The sequence below is a fragment of the Lepidochelys kempii genome, chromosome 8 (assembly GCF_965140265.1).
Source record: "Lepidochelys kempii isolate rLepKem1 chromosome 8, rLepKem1.hap2, whole genome shotgun sequence".
Taxonomy (NCBI): domain Eukaryota; kingdom Metazoa; phylum Chordata; order Testudines; family Cheloniidae; genus Lepidochelys; species Lepidochelys kempii.
In genome coordinates, this window is record NC_133263.1 from 89940213 (window position 1) to 89963985 (window position 23773).

General features: G+C 39.2%; 1 protein-coding gene across 4 annotated transcripts in view; it reads left to right on the forward strand.

The window, feature by feature from the left end:
• Positions 1-23773, forward strand: part of JAK1 (Janus kinase 1) — a 101882-nt gene that overhangs the window by 59726 nt on the left and 18383 nt on the right. For 3 of the 4 annotated variants that reach the window (XM_073357433.1, XM_073357434.1, XM_073357437.1), the window contains 8 exons: positions 2261-2459; positions 4525-4648; positions 12200-12422; positions 14369-14532; positions 15978-16320; positions 19004-19192; positions 20134-20291; positions 21657-21780. In XM_073357433.1, coding sequence (XP_073213534.1) covers positions 2261-2459; positions 4525-4648; positions 12200-12422; positions 14369-14532; positions 15978-16320; positions 19004-19192; positions 20134-20291; positions 21657-21780 — 1524 coding nt within the window. Of the gene's footprint in view, positions 1-2254; positions 2460-4524; positions 4649-12199; positions 12423-14368; positions 14533-15977; positions 16321-19003; positions 19193-20133; positions 20292-21656; positions 21781-23773 lie in introns of those variants that run through there. The other variant, XM_073357436.1, reaches the window with a different exon arrangement.

Here is a 23773-nt window from a genome sequence, read left to right on the forward strand (position 1 = left end):
ACAGAGGCTAGGGACACTATTCCTTACCCATCCTGGCTGATAGCCATTAATGGAGTTTTAACCTCCATGAATTTATCCAGTTCTCTTTTAAACCCTGTTGTCATCCTAGCCTTCACAACCTCCTGAGGCAAGGAGTTCCACAGGTTGACTGTGTGAAGAACTTCCATTTATTTGTTTTAAACCTGCTGCCCATTAATTTCATTTGGTGGCCCCTAGTTCTTATATTATGGGAACAAGTAAATAACTTTTCCTTACTCACTTTCTCCAGACCACACATGATTTTATAACCCTCTATCATATCCCCCCTTAGTCTCCTCTTTTCCAAGCTGAAAAGTCCTAGCCTCTTTAATCTCTCCTCATAAGGGACCCATTCCAAACCCTTAATCATTTTAGTTGCCCTTTTCTGAACCTTTTCTAATGCCAGTATATCTTTTTTGAGATGAGGGGACCACATCTGTATGCAATATTCAAGATGTGGGCGTACCATGAATTTATAGAAGGGCAATAAAATATTCTCTGTCTTATTCTCTATCCCTTTTTTAATGATTCCTAACATCCCGTTTGCTTTTTTGAGTGCCGCTGCACACTGCATGGACGTCTTCAGAGAACTATCCACGATGACTCCAAGATCTTTCTCCTGATTCGTTGTAGCTAAATTAGCCCCCCATCATATTGTATGTATAGTTGGGGTTATTTTTTCCAATGTGCATTACTTCACATTTATCCACATTAAATTTCATTTGCCATTTTGTTGCCCAATCACTTAATTTTGTGAGATCTTTTTGAAGTTCTTCACAGTCTGCTTTGATCTTAACTATCTTGAGCAGTTTAGTATCATCTGCAAACTTTTCCACCTCACTGTTTACCCCTTCTCCCGATCATTTTTGAATAGGATTGGTCCTAGGACTGACCCTTGGGGAACACCACTAGTTACCCCTCTCCATTCTGAAAATTTACCATTTATTCCTACCCTTTGTTCCCTGTCTTTTAACCAGTTCTCCATCCATGAAAGGATCTTCCCTCTTATCCCATGACAACTTAATTTACATAAGAGCCTTTGGTGAGGGACCTTGTCAAAGACTTTCTGGAAATCTAAGTACACTATGTCCACTGGATCCCCCTTGTCCATATGTTTATTGACCCCCTCAAAGAACTCTAATAGATTAGTAAGACATGATCTCCCTTTACAGAAACCATGTTGACTTTTGCCCAACAATTTATGTTCTTCTATGTGTCTGACAATTTTATTCTTTACTATTTTTTCAACTAATTTGCCTGGTACTGATGTTAGCCTTACCGGTCTGTAATTGCCGGGATCACCTTTAGAGCCCTTTTCAAATATTGGCGTTACGTTAGCTATCTTCCAGTCATTGGGTACAGAAGCTGATTTAAAGGACAGGTTACAAACCATAGTTAATAGTTCCGCAATTTCACATTTGAGTTCTTTCAGAACTCTTGGGTGAATGCTATCTGGTCCCGGTGACTTGTTACTATTAAGTTTCTCAATTAATTCCAAAACCTCCTCTAGTCTAACTCTACTATTGTGGTTTCCTTCCAAACAGTGTTCGTAATGCAAGGTGCTATTTCTGATTTTGTCATATGCATATGTAGCACATTCCAATTCTAAGGACATTGTATTAAAACTGTTTAGTGCTAATGTTACATTTTGAGGGGTGGAAAAAGCAATTGTTTATTTTAGTATGGCACATCGAGTCTAAGAAAAGTGTGTTACAAACATTTAGTTGCTCTAGCTGCTTTTAACATATTCAGCTGAAAAAGCAAGGTAGATGCCTTAAAGAAATTGACTAAAAATTAATCTATATTATTTTTTAGCTGGTAGGTTGTGATCCCAGGTTGGTGTTACTAAAAGTAATTGGGAATGGGGGTATTGCAAGACATTGGGAATTTTATTACAATTCTAAAGCAAAGAAAATAAAATTTCCAGAATAACTTTGTGGTGGCCAAAACTTCAATGTAGGTGGACATATGGGGCAGGAGCATTGTTGCCATTGATACATTACTTTACTATTACTTATATTTTAATAAGGGATCACCAAACTGAAAAGGTTGAGAAACCATAATTATATTCAGAAGCCTACTTAAGTGAAGGGTTACTGAAATAATTTTCACTTATTGGGCCTGAACAAAAACTTCAATCTTAGCACCCCAGCCTGAGACCTGAATATGGCTTCAGCTCTGAGTGAAATAGAAAACTTGTCATCACGTTTTTTCTGTGAATTTGTTTCCTCTCTGAATGCAGTATCTAAACGTAAAAGAAGATTGCAAAGCCATGGCTTTCTGCGCAAAACTGAGAAACTCAAAAAAGAGCGAAGTGACCACAGAAGCTCAAGAGCAAGGATTGGAAATATTATTCTATTTGCAAGAGAAGCCTCCCATTCGGTACACCGGTGGCGAATATACAGCAGAAAACCTGTGCATTGAAGCTGCCCAGAAGTGCTGTGAGTGTTGCAGTATTCAGCTATGTTCTGAATTACTAAGACAAAATGTATCATAAATAAATTCATCCCTCTCTGGTCATGCAAAAATACTCATGGGGTAGGGTCAGGGCTAGAAAACTTTAAGGGTCCTCTTGTGGAATTCTTTTTTGATTATTTCATGGGGAGAAGGGAGAATGAGACTTTCCTCTGCAGAAGAGCTCTTGGTTCTCTACCTAGAATCCAAGGATCCTAGAGGAATGGCAAAAAGCCATGACCCTCCACTCCAGTACTGACACTTCATTTATCATTGACTTTAACCTGAACAGGATTAGGCTGTCTTTCAAGAGGTATCCTATTACACAGTTAAACAAGGCTATTTTCAGTGTAACATACCAGTTGGAAAACCTGTTGAGAAACACTTTCTGTAGTACCAAAGCACATAGATTCAGAAGATGGCAGTTGGGCTAACTGACAAAATAACCATTCCCTACTCTCCCTGATACTTATCTCATCGTGTTACTTGTTTTTCCCACTCTCATCATGTGTATGGTCATTAGAGTGTACAATACTAGTGTACTGTAAAGTGAGATTAGAATTAAGCACAATTCAAGTTATATAGACATTTGCAACAAAAAGTGTATCAGTGTCTTCCACTATGGTCTCAGCTCATCAAAATACTGAAACAGATGAGTAAGCCGTTGAAGTCAAAGAAATTTAAGCCCATGTTAAAGTGCTTATATGAAATGCGACCTATGTAACTAGGGCCCGATTATCTTTTTGCTTACACCAGTTTTACACTCCACTGTCTTCAGCTGAGTTATTTCTGACATACTTTGATATGAGGGGAGATTCAGGCCCTTTAATCAGGCTCTTATTTATGACTAAGTCTGTACACAACTTCCCTGAAGCTTCAAAATAAAAAAAGGTTAGGTTCCACCCCCCCATTTTTGGGGTTCAGACATCTAGTGCCCTCCTCCTCTGTTTCACTCAGTTACTCTACCCTTTCTTAAGGATGCGGGTAAGGGAAATCTCAGGGTCAAACTTCATCAAATATATATTCAAGTTGGCTGCTAATGAAAATCATTTATGATAAATTACTGCAGATACTTAAATCCATTTATTATTTATGTTAATAGGTTAAAAGCTGTCAAATGCCTCTCTGTGTATTTATTCTAACACGCACACTGTCCATTGCCAGTAACTTCTGATGTCTAATTTCTAACCGCATCTAGTTAGAGTTGCAAAATCGTCAAAGTGTGTTTGAGGGAGTAAGGTTTTCCTTAGGGAACCTCCTTCCACCTTCTTTTATGCTAGCTAGGCCCATAGGAGATACCTGATTTATAGGTCAAAAAGTCCTATTTGTTTTAATTCCTTTCAGTAAGGCTCTGAAGCTAGTCTCTGTTGTAAATGAGTGATATGGTGATATATCATCAATATGCCTTCAGTGCTGCTGGATTACATGAGAGAGCAGCGAGTATCCTGCCCCACAGTATATAATTGTACAGTTGGCGTAGTCAGCATTTATTTTCCTCAATATTTTTGGAATTAAGAAAGCATTTATTTGAGAATGGATTCAGTAAAAACTGAGCGAGAAGCTCAGGATTTGGCCCTGATTCAGGAAACACTTAAGCACAAGCTTTGGTGCTGTCCCAAGTAGAGATGCCTTCCTGGTGTACAGGGCCCCTGTGATGTATATGCTGCCAGATAGTGCTCTCTTCTTTTATTGACAAGGAAACCCAAAACAGAGAAATTAGATGGCTTCATCCCTATGAAGACACTGTAACCTGTTTTTGTAGTATTTTGTTTCATTAAAAACAAACAACATAGAAACGGCAAGTCAACTGTAGTGTTTTGTTGGAAAACCCTGTGGTGGATTAGTAAACTCAGATGGGACAGTGACATCACTTGCTTTCCTGCCCTTCAACTGAAGGAAAGGGCATGTTTTGGTTTTAGCAAAACAAACCCAAGAACCAAATCACAGAATTTTGAACAGTTTTAGTAGTACACCCCCTCTCCTGCGAGCTGTCGAAAGTGCAGTTCAGATTTCAGTTTGTGAATTCATTAATTTATTTTTTCTTTTTAATAGCTGTATCTCCATTGTGCCACAATCTCTTTGCTCTATTTGAGGAGAGTAAAAAACTCTGGTATGCACCAAACCATGTCTTCAAAATAGATGACAAGACAGCACTCCGGCTCCATTATCGCATGAGGTATGTTGGGACAAATGAACGATGGATTATTTCAAGATTCCAGTGTGCATTTTTTTCCAAGAATTGTGTGGCTAGTGTAACACTTAGAGCTGAACTCAGTTTAAAACAAAAAACCCTTCCAGCAAAGTTGAGAGATTAACAACAGGAAAGGCTGAAAAGGTCTCCAGAATGTGTGCATTTGCTAGATAACCTTAAAACAACCCCAAACCACAAAGCTGTAAGTGACTGGACTAACTGAAAATTCACCGTGCAAATGGCTGAGAACCATGGTCATATCGCAATATTCTGTATTTCTGTAGCACTTTCCATCTGAGGTGTTCCAAGTGCAACTATTAATGAATTTTGCTTCACAAAATATCCCTGTGAGGTAGGAAAATACTGTTGTTATTCCTGTTGTATACACTGAGAAACTGAGGCACTGAAAAGTTAAGGGCCAAATTCTGTGTCTCCCCCTACACAGGGTAGGGGTTTCAAAATCGTTCAGCATTGGCTTAGCTTGGCTCCCATTGGATTCCCATCAACTTAAATGGGAGCAAAGTCATGCCAGTGCTTTTGAACACCCACTCTTAGCTCCCAGGGGAACTGGTGCAATTCCATGGTGGGATGGGAGAGAGCACAAGGAAAATACACAACTCTGTGCAAGGGATCTGCACATCATCAGGTTGTACTTTATTGGCAATTCCTGAGCCACAGCACATGGGGGCTGGTGGACGTGTGACTCCATGGATACCCCAACCATTCCTCTTAGAGGAGATGGCATGCAGCTGTAGGAGCTACTGGGGAGCAGTTTCACCATCACTTTGCAGCCTAGGGAAGGATTTCTTCCCCTTTGGATTTGGTAGAAATTCTAGTACAGATCCCATTCATTTTTCTTCCCTGTTGTTTTCATGTTAATTGTTTCCCCTCTTGTACCAATACAGTTACTATTCAACGTCCTGTATACTGAAAGTGAGGCCCTTCAATTTCAGTTTTTACCTGCTTTTGCAGAAAAGTTCCTAGGTGTTACGAAAGTCATTATTTTTGTTTTTACATATAATTTGAATTTTGTAAGTGCTGGAACTCCTCAGACCTGGCTCCTCCCTCCAGAAGAAGAGAGGGCAGCTTGGAAACCAGGGTACTGAGCCTCCGTGTCTCCTTCCAGTGCGGGGAGCTGGGTCAGAAGTACTGGAATGACGCAAGCGCTGGTGTACATGTTGTTGGCAGTCTCATACCTACTACATACACATTACCGGCTTTACATGATAGCACAATAGTTATTATCATTCAAAGCAAATTAAAGTTAGTTAATGCCTTTTCCTGTTAAAATGAGTTGAAAAAAACAAAACAAAACTGTATCCAACAGAACATAAGGGTTTTTTGGAAAGTTGCATAAAAAAAAAACAGGAAACAAGAGTGATATTTCCCCAGAAAACGGCGCAGTTAATTTTTGTACTGAGTTTTATCTGTTTTTAAATATTTGTAATAAACCCTGATAAATTCCTGGGAAATCTTAAAATAAAAACTGAAAATGAAGAACCTTCATTACAATCTAGAGAACAAGTTTTATCTTGAGGAATAAATTTTTCCAGACTGTTGGTCATTCTGGCATTTTCCAAGGGCAAGAGCACAACTAGTTGGGTCCCTGTTAGCTCCACTAGGCACATCTCTTAAGAACATACATTTATATACCAACATTTCCTGTTTAACTTGTCATTTTACTAAAATCAAAACCACAATCTTTTGAATTCATCTTGAGACTGGGGAAAAAATTGGCTGTAATTTGTTTGTGTGCAATGTTGCATATTTAAGTACTTATCTGAATATTTGCACCTATGCTTCATGAATTGTCACATGCACATAGTGGTGATAGAACTTACATGTGCAAACCTCCATTGTTCCAAGAAAAATCTACACACACAGGCCACTTCACCTGCATGGAGAAAAGTGCACACACTGGTAATGTAAATGCAGGCCAGGATAAGGCCCCTTTGACAGTATGACTCTTCGAAGTTTAAGTGGGGTAGCTGTGTTAGTCTGTATCAGTAAAAACAACCAGGTGTCCTTGTGGCACCTTAGAGACTAACATGTGCTGTGTATTTATATCTGCTTACTGTATTTTCCACTCCATGCATCTGATGAAGAAGTGGGTTCTAGCCCACAAACGCTTATTCCCAAATAAATTTGTTAGTCTCTACGGTGCCACAAGGACTCCTTGTTTTTTTTTGAAGTTTAAGGAATTCTAATCCTGAATAAATCTGTACCATGTCACAGTTGCTTTTCTGATTGGAGAAGTTTGAGGGAAAGGGAATGTATGTTATTCAGGGAAATGATTGTAATGAACAAATAGGTCTTGGCTTTTCAGAGAATAACTTTAGTGATATGTATGTATGTTAGAAAAACACAAGATTACTATAATCTGGTCTGTTCTGTTGACAGGCCTTTTCTATAAGCAGTGCTAATATCTTAATGTAAACTAATCTGAGGTTTAAACTGTTGTTATTAAATGCAGTAGATTAACACCAGGTGATAATGGAATTGAGTGACTTGAATTGCTGCGAGAAGCTCTTGGGAATCTAATTGTCTCACAGAATATTAGTTGCTCTTATTTGCTTCAAGAGGTCAATCAGGTCAACCACATACCAGAAAAACCTTGTTGTTTTCTCGGTACAATAGGAACTCAGAGCAATTTCCCCTGATAGTGTTCTGTAATATTTCTGATGTGTAGTTTCTTCTTTTTAAAGGAAGAGCTTAATTTTATATTTATTTGTATCATATTCTATATAACATAAGAAAATTGCAATTCTAGGAATTTTAACCACTGACTCAAAGCATAATATTGTTTTTAACTAACCACATTGCATGACTATATTACTAATCCATAAAAAATAATTCCCCAAATAATCAGATTATATTTGTATGTTTCTGCTTTGGTGAGTCAATGGTGACAATTCCCAGAATTACTTCTTATTTCTGTTATATATTATTAAAGTTGCCTGGTAGTTCCCATTGTAAGACCTCGTTTTCAGTTGCTTGTAACTTTGCCAGACTTTAACCATTTTTGCTGAAATTTTCCATGCAAGGTGTCTACCTCAGGCTGATTTTTAATTTCAGCCAAAATTGTTCAGCCATTTCTGAGAACAAAACTAGACGAAAATATATTTTGACCATGTTAAAAAATTCTGGCAACATTTTCCCAGTGAAACTCTACCCAAATTATAAGTCTTTGAAAAGAAATTGCAGTTTGCATATGCTCAGCAGAGACTTCATCCACACTAGGCATGCTTTAGCCCAGGGCTGAGCAGGATTTTCCCTAAAAGTTGCAGCTCTGAGCTGCTGTAGGCCATGTTGGGTCCAAGCCTGGGCACTGGAACTAAGAACATGGAGACTGTGTTCTGTGCTATCAGTGACCTCCCTGCTGGGTGCAGGTAGTATGGAGGGGGAAGCTGCATGAACTTGAATGCAGAGGGGTAAGAGCTGGACTGGATAGGAGTAGATTGGGACAAAGAGCCTGGGAACTATGAGAGGAAACTGCAACTGTCTGGGCAAAGAGATTGTGTATAAACAAGTAGGAGAGGGGGAAGGAGGTGAGGGGAAACAAATCTGTTGAGGAGTTGGGGTATGGAGATAGGCAAAGAGACTCGGACTAGGAGCCGGGGGAATGCTGAGGTTGGACAAGGAGTCTGGTGAGAGGTTTGGGACTGAGAGCCAGTGGAGACTGGGAACGTGGCCTGGGTAGGGGGGAGAGGGTTGATTTAGAGGCTCGAGTGGGGGAAGAGAGATCAGATGAGGAGTCAGGTGTAGGGAGTGACTGGGACTTGGATAAGAAGCCTGAGGAGAGGCACCTGGGACTGGCAAAGTGAGGAGAATAGGACTGGGACAAGGAGCCAGTGGTGGTGGTGAAGAGACAGGACTGGACTAGCACTGGTTGGAAGGGATGGGGCAGAATGGGTCAAATTTGTTGGGATTGGACAGAAGAGCCTGTGCCCACTAGAACACCCTCCCCTTTAGAACTTGGAATGGAACCCAGAATTCCTGAGTCAGCTGTCAGCAAATATCTATGAAACTCAATGGCAAAGTGTGTATGTTGTCCCATCTAGGGCTGGGCCATATAGAGGATGACAACTCACTGCTGCTATCAGTTACTCCGTTAGCTTAAATGGCAGAGGGCTCTCTATAGGTTCTGACCCTGCTGATGACCCATATGGGGGGGCAGTATGATGCCATGTTATGGAATTTCTGTTTTTAATTTGCTTTTTAAAAAGCTTAGAAAAGTCATATGCAAATGCATTTAAAAGGACAGGTTGCAAAGTCAGTCCTTTGAAGAAACTAGTGTGTGATATCATTAATGACTGTATCATAACGGAATCACACAAGGAGTCTGAATTAAGGTTGGTATCTTTTAATTCTGGCATTTCCTGATTTCTGAGTGCTTAACTTTGCGACTTTGATTTTTTTTAAATATCATTTTTGTGTGTATAATATATATAAAAATATGATGAAAGTACATGGCTCAGTCATTCCAAATGCTTTAGGTGTTTAGGTTTCTGTGCCACTGTTGAAAGGTGCTAATTTGGGCTTTTGGTGGGTGTGATTTTTTTTCCCATATATAATCTGTCAATCTTCAGAGCACGTACATACATACCAGCTGCTTACACTTTAGCCCTATCTCATTTATACCTGGTTATATTTTAATAGGACTTTTTTACTACAGACTTTTTGAAGAACCCCTTTCCTAAGTCTACAACATAAGAAGCCACAATATTTTGTAGCATCCTGTTTAAATGGCACACAAGCTGATACAGAAAGAGTTGAATTATTCCAGTAATTAAATAGAACCTGCTGTTTTTTAAAATCATACTTTTTATTGTGTTTTTTTTCCATGAAAAGAAAGGTACAATATGTTTAAAAAATAAGCCTGTTTCTTTTTCTAAGAACAGAGCTGGTTGGAGCTTTTTGTATGAGAGGCAGATTAGTCTTGTTGTTAAGGCACTTAATTGGGACTCGACTTCTGGGTCCAGTTTGCAGTTCTGCCACAGGTTTCCTGCGTGACCCTGGGCAAATCACTCAATATCTCTCTCTGCCTGAGTTTCTATCTGTAAAAAGGGGATAGTAATCTTTGCTTTCTCTTACCCTTTGTCTGCCTTGTCTGTTTAGATTGCACACTCTGCAGGGCTGGAACTCTCTCTTACTCTCTCTCTGTAGTGCCTATCATAATGGGGCCTGATCTTGGTTAGAACTTTTAGACACTGCTGAAATACAAAAGTCATTTTATATGTAAAGGCCCAAATTCTGACCTCCGTTAGAATACCAATACAGCCCTCCTCATCCACAGTTATTTTCAGGAATCACCAGAAAAATAATGGGGTTATTAACAATGATTAACAGTGTTTTTTTAATAAAAGTATAGAAAAAGTAATTGCCTGATATTAAGGGATAAGAAAACTCTCTCATGGGCCTTGTGTTTGGAATGTAAAAGTTCCAAACTGAGTTTTTTATATTCTTCATTATAGAAGTTCCTACTATGGCTGTGTGTGCACGCATTACCATTTCCCTCACACCATACCAGGCTTTTTTCAGGAGTTCATTAGATGGTCCAGGGGGAAGAAGAGTCGAAAACACAATATAGAATGTCTCAGCTCTGTATCAAGTTGTCCTTAAATTTGACCAATACTTTATTTGCTTCCTTTTTAGTTATTGGAGTATGATGCAGATAATTAAAACCATCTTTAATAGAAACACCCACTGAAATGTCAAAGGTCATTAATTTCATTAATCACTAAGGGCCTGATCCTGCTTTGAGCTTCACACACTCAGACATCTGAGCAGAGCTCATTGCAGAATTGGGACCTAATTTCCCCCAATGCCCACTTGATTTGTGATGCCTATGAGAAATGATTCACAGAAGATTATTTTTAACGTATGTGATGAAAAGTAAGTTGTTTTGCTCCACCCTGCTGCTAACAAGCCTTTGCTGAGTAATTGTGTAAACTTATTGCTGCCCTTCCTTCCCTTTTCTCATTTTTGTTGTTGACTCCTTTGTTGTGTTATGTCTGAAATTGGACTAATTGGGCCACATTCTGTTTTTTTTGCACTCAAAGGCACTTTGCACATTTTGAACATTGTAAATTAATAATCCATAATAGGGTACAGTAATTCCCTTTTGAGTATTTTTGTGAAAAGTTTTTAGTTTTGTTCAACTGCCTGATTTACTGAGAATGTCACTGGCCTTTTCCACCAAACGAAACCCTTAACTTTATTTTAATGTAGCTTTATGCATGTGACCTTCTCTTCGGTACGTGCAGTAGCTATTGTAGTTTTCCATGTTCACTTGACCTTTAAGTACATTAAGATATCTAATCTTACCTCATTTCAACCACAAAATAGCGTTCTAAGGTTACTTGTCATGCAGGTTTAGACAGACAAATGCTGTTTAAAATTCTAAAGGTTGTCAAGGGTTTGCAGAAGTCCGTGTAACAAACAAGATGGCATTCAGCGTAAGTACTGACTTTCACCCCATTAGAAATTGTCGTTTCAGATCTCTATTAATGGGAGTCATTAGTAAACAGTGTTGAAGTAACAGTTGAATAAGGACTGGATCTGTACATGTTCAATATTTAACATTCTTACAGAGCACTCTGAAAACTTTGCACTTGGTTAAATTTGTTATATTCTTTTAAGTGGTAAGTATTTAATGAGCAAAGTAAGAATTATGGCAAAGGATGTGTTGATCCAGACCTGGTTTAACTAAGTTTTACTTAACTGAAAAAGTAAATATGGATTTTTAAAATGATTTCACCTTGCATCATTTAAACTGAGATGGTTTTAAAGGAGCTTAAGGTTGGGATAGGGTATGGAGGGAAGCATTAAGGCACCCAGCTCTCATTCAGTTTCAGTGGGATTTGAATATCTCACTCTCTTTGGCTTCTTTGAAAATCCCAGCCTGAAGGTAACATTAGTAACATTCCAGCAGGCTAAGAAGTTTGTTTCAGATATGTTTTGTAAATTGATTGCATCACTTTAAAACTGGATTATTCAGATTAGTCTCACCCCTTCAATTCTGGCCTGATTTTTAGTAGCATATTTTCATGAATGCCAAGAGTTGGAGCTTTAATGGTTGGAACCACCAAAAATGAGAAATTCCAAGATATCATGTGATATACAACAATGGTCCTAGTTCAAGCAAATCTTCAGATAGTGGCAGCTAAAATCATTTTAAAATTGGTGTGTGTTTATATGGTGGGCTGCACAGGGAAGAGAGAGAATGGTGACTCAGGCTATTGTGATTTTAATGGCCAGTATTACCTACCAAAGCATAACATGAATGCTATATGCTGTTTGAACGTTGAAACTATCAGAGTTTAATAATATCACTTTTCAACTGGTCCCTTAGCCTGGAATGCTGTTTTGGCACAGGTCCAGGATTTTGGGCCAATGTAATATTTTACTTGAGAGTAGAAGGATGAAAGATGTTGACTTATTGCTAGACTTTTATTTTAAACAGTTTAAAAATAGGTATCCAAAATACACTGAGGCTCCCCTCAGTTTTTAAAGTTCATCACTCTTTTTCTCAAGGTATTATTTTATGAACTGGCATGGGACAAGTGAAAATGAGCCCTCAGTCTGGAGGCATTCTCCGAAAAAACCAAAGAATTTCTATGAGAAGAAATTACTGCCAGATGGAACTCCTATCCTTGACACATCTCCAAAGAAACAAAAGAATTCCTATGAGAAGAAACTAGTGCCAGACGGAACCCCTATCCTTGATGCAAATTCGCTAGAATACCTCTTTGCACAGGTAAAAAAACATAAAACATAAAAATACCTCTTTGCACATTGTATAAAAAACCCTTAAGCCATTTCTCCTGTGGTTGGAATGGTTATATGCTTTATATGTGCTTGCATAAAACTGTCCCTTTCTCATGTTTTAAGGAACAATCTTCCCATAGAAATTAAAGGGAGAGATCCACCTCATTTATCCGTGTATGATTATATCTTATGGTATATTTTCTGATGCTTTGTCCAGTCTGGTTTTAAAATGTCCAAAACCATGGAGCTTCCACCTTTTCTCTTGTAAAGCTATTCCTCAGTCTAAAAGTGCAACCTCTGCTAGTCAACAGATAACAACATCAGGGTAATTTGGAACAGCTTGCATATCTTACTTCTAAAAAAAATTGTATGGAGTTAAAACCTTTGGCAGAGTCCTGATAACAAATTACTCAATCACAAGCTGGATTTGTTTATTTGTAGTTCACTTTTCCCTATCTGCTGTCTCTGGTTTTTTTTTTTTGTATTTATTTTTAAAGAGTGTAAGCACTTTGAGGCAGGGATCCTGTCTTCTTACAGTACCTAATACATTGCTGCCAGAAAACAAAATATAATGTTGGTAGGAGAAATTGACTATACAGAGGAAACAGGGAAATAGACCATTCATAGAGACTGAATTGGTGGAGTGCTATGAAATGCACAAAGTAAACAAACTGGAAAAAAAATAAGGAACATTTTATTGTTAACATCTTTATGGTACTCTTAGGTGTTAATTGTAACTATAGTGGCTACAAAATTTTCAGACAGAAGTGTGACTTTCAAAGCTGACTGTCTGTTTTTAGAAGCAAGATAAATCTGAAGAGAGCTGTTAGGGTGATAGTGTGTTGCTTAGCTGTGAAACCATAATAAAGAAAATACAACATAAACTACAGCTGCATGAACATCTGAGAAATCACTTTTGAAGGAAACAAGAGAACTGCATAAAATATATGGAGCAGAGATTTTTTTAAGGGGCATCACCCCACAATGTTTTATTCATTAAATGATCAGACATATGTCACAGTGTAGCATCGTCTGTGTAACTATTGCTTGAAAACCTTTATAATCAGGTTTATTTAAATAGCTCTTTATTTGGTTACTGTGGAAAAAAGGATGTGCATTACACTTTTGGATGGGTCATCGCCCTGGAAAACATTAGCAGACAGTGTTACAGTGTTAACAAAATGGTATTTTGGGGGACTACCATTTTTTTAAAAAGTGGAGTATAAAAATCCCAACTCCAGTATAAGTGAGAAAAAATATCACTGCCCTGAAGAATTTACAATCTGATCTTTAAGATGTGATTCAAGGAGTAACAGAGTGATGAGGCGAGGAAGGACAAAGTTAATGAAATAAGATCATGGCTATTCTGTACTAGATGGTAAATATCTACATGGTGCTACAAAGGTTTATTTTCTACAGTTATTTTTTTAGGCAACACTGAGGAGTGGGGGTCTTTGGAATGATTTGAGTGGGATGTGTACACCAGTGTAGGTCCCAGTCTTGCAATGAGATGCACAAGTGATCCCCTGTGACCACAGTGAGTCTCATTGAAGTCACTGGAGCTCTGCAGGTACACAAGTGTACCTGCACGTGTCACAGTGGAGGACTGGGGCTTTAGTGACCATCTAAGTATGATCTCTTTCTGTGCTACAGAAACTGCCATTGGAAAAAAACAAACCTTTTTTGTTTGGCACCGTTGTTGCTGCTTAGTCTCAAGATTTTAAAAGACAAGATTTGTAGAGTGAGGGTGGCCTGGATGCATCTTTATTTGTTCCATTTTATATGTCTATATCCAGGAGAAGGCAGCCCTTCCTGTTTTGGAAGGCTCTGCTGCTGCTTGTGTAGGGCTATGATTTTGTTGACCCTGTTAGTATACAGAAGATAGACTATTGCAAACATTTTTAAAGCAACTTGTTCTCTTTGCTTCCCATTAAGGGACAGTATGATTTGGTGAAGTGCCTGGCACCAGTTCGAGACCCAAAAAATGATCAGGAGGTTCATGAAATTGAAAATGAATGTCTGGGAATGGCTGTCCTTGCAATCTCTCACTATGCCATCAAAAAAAACATGAAGCTGCCAGAACTTCCCAAGGATATCAGGTTAGTCAGTATAACTCTACACTCCGCACAGTGTATGCTACTGCCGTCTTCTGGATAAAATATTAGACCTGCTGAAATGTGTATGGACACCTTGCCCTCCAGTGGCTGATCCGACAGAGGATATAAGCCAGTGATGGGCAACCTTCTGCCCATGGGCTGCATGCGGCCCGTCAGGATAATCCGCTGGCGGGCCGCCAGACAGTTGGTTTACATTTGCATGGCCGCCCGCAGCTCCCATAGCCACGGTTCACCGTTCCCGGCCAATGGGAGCTGTGGGAAGCGGCGCAGGCCGCAGGGACGTACTGGATTCTGCTTCCCGCAACTCCCATTGGCCGGGAACGGTGAACTGCGGCCACTGGGAGCTGTGGGCGGCCGTGCAAATGTAAACAGTCTGGCAGCCTGCTAGCGGATTACCCTGATGGGCCACATGCAACCCGTGGGCCGCAGGTTGCCCACCACTGATATAAGCCCTGATGTTACTACAGCTAAAAGCAATTCTTTTTTAGCCCTTGTGGTAAGGATATGTAATTAGAAGATGCCCTTGAGTTCTGTTACCTGCTGGCTACAGTGAATTTTATGAAGCCACAGCATAAGTGAAAACCATAAAAGTCCTGAGTATTGATGGAATCCATATAACTTCAGCGTGTCAGTTGTTATAGCAATAGATGATTCAGAAGTAGTACTTTTATTAACTAGTAGGCTGCCAATGGTAAATTGAACATCATAACCTTTAAATCTATTTTAGTAATGTTTTAGTTTCATGTAGTGTAGTCAAATTTGCTTTTCTTACCACTTCGTGTTAGTTAATGGTATATTGTGATTTTAATTTCAGTTTGCAATATAATTAAATATATTTTCTTGATTATAATTACAACTCTGTTTAAGTAGGTAGTTATAATGTTAGTTTCTTGCCCAAGCAAATGTCAGTTTCTCAAAGGCTATATCAAAGGTTAAGGTCAAAATTCTCAAAAGTTTACGGCCATATTTAGGCACCTAAAAATGTGGCTCGAGTGGCAGAGGCTGTGGAGTACCCACCATTTCTCTTGATTTCATTTGGTAACTTTGGGCACCAAACTCAGAATTTTTTTTCCCTAAAGTAGTGAAAAAAATAACTGCAGTTTAAATACTTTGTTACTGTGTATTTTAATTGTTAACTGTCCCTTAAATGCTTTGTTACTATGTATCTTAATGAGATAATACTGATTTGAGACAGCTCCCTACATTTTTCTGAGGTTTTCAGATGTTTACTTATTGTCTGTATCTGTGTCAGGCAAAAAACTGGGCAATTATATCACGTGTTATGAAACGGTTTCTGTGGTATTAGTATTAAATGTACTATGAAACTTTGCATGTGTTTTCTGTAAGTTACTTTTACAGTAAACCAACTGCAGTTTTATAACGGAAAATTGAGGTAGCAATATTAATATTCCATCGTTTTTTTCTAGTTATAAACGTTATATTCCTGAAACTTTGAACAAGACCATCAGACAAAGGAATATCTTAACCAGAATTCGGATAAACAATGTTTTCAAGGATTTCCTTAAGGAGTTTAACAATAAAACCATTTGCGACAGCAGTGTCTCTCCACATGATCTGAAGGTTAAATACTTATCAACAATGGAGACTTTAACTAAGCATTACGGAGCAGAAATTTTTGAGACTTCATCATTGCAGATTTTAACAGAGAATGAAAAACATGGATTTAATTTTGGAGACAATGGGATCATCCCACAGTATGAAGTGATGGTGACGGGAAACAATGGAATACAGTGGAGGCGCAAACCAAGTGTGAGTGTCCATTCACAGACAAAAAGACTGAGGTTATTTGGGGTGGGGGAAAACCAGGCTGCAAAAAACTTGAATCTATTTTGGAAAATTAGTTAATTGAGAAGTTTCACCTTCAGACTCTTTGGTTTGTTTAGTAGCCTTCTTGTCATGCCTTTTAAATGGTTAGCAGAACTCAATAGTCCTTTGCAAGTGGGAAACGTACTAGCTTTTGCCTCTAGAAAAACTTTGTTGTAACCTTGTTTAGATCATAATTGAAATAAGTGCAGCGGTCACCAAAACATTTTTCTGTATTGTAAAACCTCCTTGTGGTTTGATCAATTCGTAGTTTTTGCACAAAATGAGATTACTAATTTGGAAAGGAAGGGCGTGGTAGGTCAGTGGCAGAATTGCATTAGAAAACTGACAGAAAGCCTGCCTTTGATCAGCACTGGTTCTTTGCTTTTGTGAGTGCTAGAAGTCAGAATGACAGGTTTCAGAGTAGCAACCGTGTTAGTCTGTATTCGCAAAAAGAAAAGATGAATGCAGATGGACACAGATGAATGCATCCGATGAAGTGAGCTGTTGCTCACGAAAGTTTATGCTCAAATAAATCTGTTAGTCTGTAAGGTGCCACAAGTCCTCCTTTTGTTTTTGAGAAGTCAGAATGAAAATTAATACCTGTACCAAATCAGCCAAACCAGATATTGCTCTGTAGGATTTCAAAAGCGGGATTTATGCAAATATTCTGTACCCATCCAAGTGATGAAAGGTGTGTGTGTGTGTGCACGTGTGCGCAAATGAATCAAACAGTAAATTGTGTTTCTGAAGTCAGCTGTATTTAAAATGCTGCTCTCAATATCAACGTTCATAAATAAGGCCACCTTTCGTAACTACATGTATACTGTGCCCGCACACAGATTTACAGTTATGCCAAAAAGGGGGCCAATGGAGGACAAAGGACTATGTCAAACTGCGTTGTAGGTCTGCATTTTGGACCCTGTCCTGTGGGTTTGGAAAGCGCTTGGCACATTCTAGGAACTGCAATCTCAATTGTGGTTGAAATGAAAATGTATATATAATATAACTAAGTGGGAAGATGCATATGCAGGAGTGCAGAGGACAGGGAATATGCTCATTCGTCTTGGCAAGTTAACCATGAAAAACCTTTATCTAATTACTAGTTAAAGATCCTCCTTGTGGCATAATAAATATGGTGGATTAGTTATGATTTCTCAAAAGATTGTTTTATAGTGTTATCTGTATATCTGTTTTATAGTTATCTGTGTGTACGCCACAGACAGAATTCCGTAGATATCAATAGAGAGTTCATGCATATCTTGAGTTTTGAACTGAGTTTTTGTAATACTTGTTAATTATTTTGCAGACGTTAACTAACCTTTGTTACCCTTAAGTACTATGTAGATAGCTTTATCCCGGTTTTACTGATGGAGAAAGAGAAAGGTTAACTGACATGTCAAAGGTTGCATAATGAATTGTTGGCAAAACTAGGCTTAGAATTTGTGACACTCCTCCTGGTGCCCAGAGCTGTGAATCACCCTGTTACCACATGCCTCCGGAGCAAGGGAGTCTTGTCTGTACCAGCTGGATATTTAAGTCCCTAACACAACCAGCTTGTCAGCCATTGAAGCACGCTCCTCAGAGCTACATAGCGCTGTCTTTACCTTGCAGGTTGACAACACACGGACCCCAGCGCCTGAGTCCTTTCAAAGTGTCCCCTTGTAGTATCCAGCCCCTAGTCACTGGATACCCACAGAAATCCCAGATCTCCCATTCTCAAAGGAACAGTGTACCTCTGTTTATCAGTTTTATCTTAGACCACTGCCCCTGTGTTATACACAGCACATGAGTACAATTATCAAACAGAAGGAAGTTTATTTAAGAAAGAATAGAGATTCAAATAAAAACCAGTGTAAGAGATGGGAACAAATGATTACATATAAAACAAAATCATAACATGTTTTCTAGAGGCTAAACTAACAGGTTTAACCTCTTGTCTAAAGAAGCATATCTCACCCAAAGTTCTCTGCAGCATTTTCAATCAAGCTACTTACTTCCTCCTGTTACTTTTCTCTCTGAAGCTTATACAGGCCTATATTAGCATTCAGTTCAGATGTGTGGGAGGAGACCATTGTGAACTATACAATACTGAATTTACATGTAAACAGCCAGCTAGATAAACATTTCTTGTGTGACAGAAAATCTATTTTTCACCTTTGCTGGTGGCCAGTCCCTTGAGGCAGACTTTAAGAACATAATTTCCAGCATAAATACATACCGGTAACTCCTTGCATAGCATCTTTACATACATTTCACAGTAATGTTGATGCCCAGAGGGTCACAAGCTTTTATTAAAGACCTTGTATGATACTCTTTGGGGAACTCTGATGTGAATACCAGACTTGGGATTCCTGTACCCTTATGTGCTCCATACACCCTCTTCTAGTTCGAATCAAGAGGTTCCTCAGTCACAGAATGTATGAATTATTTGCTCTCAATCCTGTTTCACTGAATAGTCTTTTTGAGAATGAATGTCCTCATAAAATACACGTTAAAGACATGACTGGCCTGTTAATTCTGAGGGCAATGGTTTGAAATATCCATCCAAGAGTAATTTTAGCATGAAAATGTATCTTCAACACTTAAAAAATATTTATCTGGTACTTTCATTCCAAAATGTTTGCAGGTTGTACAGCCTGAGAGAGAGAAACATAATAAACTAAAGAGGAAAAAATCAGACAGCAAAAACAAGAAGGATGAAGAAAAAAACAAAATCCGAGAGGAATGGAACAATTTTTCATATTTTCCTGAAATCACACTCCTTGTCATAAAGGAGTCCACAGTCAATATTAAGAAGCAGAACCACGAAAAGATGGTAAGGGCATAGGTGCGGTAAGCTCTTTTCTAGCAGACGGATGAGCTAATGAGACAGTATTGCTGGACAAAAGTGGTGCCATTAATACCATCAGTCCTGTTATTTATCTAATGGGTACCAAACATTGTAATGTCAACAATTTGTGTTTAAAAAAAAAAAGTGCTCTGGTTTGAAGAACAAATTGATAAACAACATCTTTCTTCCCCAAAGCTATGCAGCTGTGCACGTGTCACTATCCATACCACAACACTTGTTTTTATCCCCATCCAAGCCCCCCCAGTATGTGGTAAACAACCCCACCACACTTCATAGTTAGTTCTCTGTGACCTCCCTGGATGCATCTTGGCAAGAGAAAAGCAGCGTGGAGGAAGAAGAGAAACAGCAATGAGTATGGAGGGAGAGGAGACCAAGAGAAAGATCTGGTGGGGAAGAGGCAAGAGAACACCAGCAAACATAGGAATAATGGGACTCCTCAATGAGAGTACCCTGACCTTTTCCTCCTGCTGAGCATTGTTTTGGATGCCAGAATTTAGAAAGGAACTATCAAAACATGTGTGCCTCCGAATCCAGTGTGGCCCTCCCACATGCTCCTGAGAAGTCTTTTTGAATCAGAGGGACCCACATGGGAGCCAGACTCTGCACTTGTGGATCTCACTGGAGAGTTAGGGTGTGTGTGTAGCTCACCATTCAGTGAAACCATCTGCTCACCCATGCTAACCAGTCAAAAAGATATCTGGGGATGTATGATGGTCATTGTTGCCCTTCTAAATATTTCCTTGTGCCGGAGGTACTTGGATAACATTTTGCCTTGCCCTTTGAAAAATCCTGGGGAAAACAGTAGCATACATAAATTCCCAGATTCTAACCCTCTCCTTCTCTCCTTTATTAATTTTTTAACTGAGCTACAATAATTCTTTACTAAAATATCTTCTTTATTCTAGGAATTAAAACTTTCTTCACACGAAGAGGCCTTGTCATTTGCATCTTTAGTAGATGGATACTTCAGACTTACTGCAGATGCCCACCTCTATCTCTGCACTGATGTAGCTCCACCTCTGATAGTGCACAACATAAAAAACGGCTGCCATGGACCCATTTGGTTTGTTTAAATGCGTTTATCCCCTCCTAGAGCCATAGCACTACCCTGACCTAACTGAGGAAATTGAGAAATTTAGGAGGGTTCTTGACTAGCAGGGATTTGCTAGCAAAGGATTGTAGGGTGACTTAATTGATGATGAACAAGTCTGCTGGAAACCAGCATTTATTTTTACAGTGCCAAACTGTTTCTCAGATATTTGCATGTTCAGTTTGAGACAATTTGTTAAAATGTTGCTAAGACGGGAGAGAAGGAGAACAACATCTGGTGTAAGTCATTTGAAACTGTAGGGTAGGATTTTCAGAAGCACTTACTGCTGGCCTAACTCTTCTGTTATTGAAGTGAACAATAAAATGTCAATACTCCCAGCAGAGTAAGGCCACTGCTGAGCGCCTGTAAAAATCACACTCACAATGTCTTTATCTTCTGCATTGTGCTATTCTACATTTCCAAGAGCCCTGCTTGTCTGCAGAGATAGCAGACATTTTGTTTTCATAGTTCTACAGGCCATTACAAGTGACATGCACACAATGTTTTCTTATGTAGTCTGTACTTTCATTTTTTGTGCTGTTTTTTAAACTATAAACCCAGGAATCCCAACTTCCTCTCCAAACTAACCACTTCTTCCTGGGTTCTACTTTTAGCTTTGCCACTGACTACATGGAGTAACTGGGTACTGATTCTCTGAACCTCATTTTACTCATCTGTAAAATGAAAATGTTTACTTATCTCATAGGAGCAGGTGAAGGCTTAATTCATTAATGTCTATAGAGCACTTTGGCAGGGTCTGCACTAGAGTTGAACTATTGCTAATTGAACTGCACATACATCCCCAAATGGTGAAGTGTGTCAACCCCAGCCAAGAAATCTTTGTATGCAAATACAAAGTGGTGGTATTCTCATTTTGATTGCGGCTGAAGGAATTATCTCATTTCTTCCTTTGTTTTTGCCATCCCATTGTTTTTTCCTCTTGTGTTCCCAGTCATAAAGCATATTTTTATTTTAGATTAAAAATAACGTCCATAAGAGACTGTAGCATGTGCATGTCACTTGTAGTAGGCTACAACTACATATGAAAACATAATGGTAACTGTTCCTGCAGACAGGCATAGTTCTTCAGAATTTGAAGGTGCAACAAACAGAAAACAAAGCTATTACATGCATACAGTTCTGGAAGCTTGTTAACAAATTAAGGTGTGTATACATGCACACAGTATAAAGTATGTTTTAATAGTGTAAGTGCTTGTATAATGCAGTTGCTCATTCTTGTTCTAAAGTGTAGATTTCAAGAGGACATTTGATTAAAATAGCTTTGGAATGTAACTGCTCATTTGACCATTATACTCATTCTTGTGTTAACTGTTTCAGCACAGAGTATGCCATCAACAAATTGAGACAAGAAGGGAATGAGGAGGGGATGTATGTGCTGAGGTGGAGCTGTACAGACTTTAATCACATCCTCATGACAGTGACGTGTTCTGAAATCTCACAGGTATGTTGGGACATATCACTAAATGAAGTTACCAGCATCACACACGGTGTTGGAGTCGGGTAAAGGCTATAAACTCCTCATGATCCATATACATGTAATTCGGTAGCTCAGTGCGTGTGATCCTGTCTGACTCTAACAACTGGCCCCAATAGCCACAACAGCCTGCGTACTCACAGGGTAAATCTCCATGAGTACCTGAACCAGTCTGACAGGGATACCACAGTTTATGCAGAATTCCCACTGGGACTCCACGCAGGAGGGCATGTGAGTGACAGATCCAAAATGATGCTTTTGTTGGATGAAATATATGCTCAAAGATCTGCAGAAGGAAGAGTGACTGTCAGAGTTCCTCATTCTATCCAAAATGTTTCTTTAGGTGGTTTTCTGGACAAGTGATAGAGACGTTAGATGAGGGTTGTTTCCCTGGATCTATATAAGAGGCATTGGACAAGGCATCATACAGGAAGTTAACAATGTACAGTATTTTGGAAGAAGTGACAGAATGATAAACTGGATAGAAAATTGGTTGTAGACAAATGTTGGGAAGTCAGGCAGTCACTTATTAAGTGGGTCCTTCAAAGGTCATTGCTGGGCTCATTTCTTTAAGGTTAGAATGTGGCCCCAAGCTATGCATGTACAACTCCTACTGACTTCAGTGGCAATTGCGTCGATGGATCTGAAAGCAGAATTGGTCCAGAGTTGTTAAAATGAACTACAGAAAGGAATGGTAGTATATGTAGGAGATGATGGTGCTCAGATGCTGCAGTGATTAGGACCATGTGAGTAAGTGGCTGGATGGACCACTTAAAAGAACCAAATTAGGAGGTACTTTCCAAAACTACTCAAGAATTTGAGCTATGTAGGGAATTGGGAGGAAAATGGCAAATGGAATTCCATAATATAAAATAACGAAGTGGGGTACATATGGGGGATTGAATGGGACAAGCAGATATACATACAGTGCTCTCTTCGGCAGGGTTTATCTTCAGATGGGAATAAGGAAAGCTGCAGCAGAGGGCACACCCATAGGTAACAGAAATAGCAAAAACTAATGGGCTGTAGGAGAGGTAAGGGCATCAGTGAGTAACTCCTGAAAGTAGGACTGCAAGATATAATAGATGCAAGGAAGGTAAAATTATGTAAAATTCCCACAAAAGTTTTACATTCCACAATAAACACTTTGTCCAAACCATAGTAACAGCCATGGATATAAGGATGGCTCCCCGATATACCAACCCCATGGGCTACCTTGAAGAAGAATTTCTGGACACATGCACCATGAAACCAATTATAAACCTGAGATACATTGAGGATATTTTCATCCTCTGGACAGACAAGCTAAACTCCCTTAGATTTCCACCATAACTTCAACAATCACCACCCATCCATTAAACTCTCTAGAACACTCCTACGCTAGCAGCTCCTTCCTGAAGACCATGATCAGCTTCAAGAATAGAAACCTATAGACAGCTATATACAAAAAACCCACGGATCAGCACACCTACTTTCACAGGTTCAGTAACCACCCCAAAACATACCAAGAAATATGTTATCTTCAGCCAGGCATTCAGATACCTCAGAATGTGCTCTGAGGAGAAAGTGTGGGATATACACTTTAACACACTTAAAACTGCCTTCACCAAACAGGGACACCAGAGAAATAGATCGCATCATGGATACTCCAAATACACTGAGAGAACCTTCTTCAGTACAAAAATAAAACCCTCTTCAACCGCACACCCCTAGTCATCATCTACCATCCCTCACTGAAACCCATACAAGGTATCATCAAACAATTACAACCCATACTCAGTGGGGATCGCATCCTGAAAGAAATCTTTCCTGACCCCTCTCTTCTAGCCTTCAAACAACTCCCCCAACATCTCCAAGCTCATCATCAGAAGCAGGGTCCCCACAGACCAGGACACACCAACTCAAAGCAGCACTAGACTTCGCCAGAACAACAGATGCAAAACCCGTAGACGTATGTCTA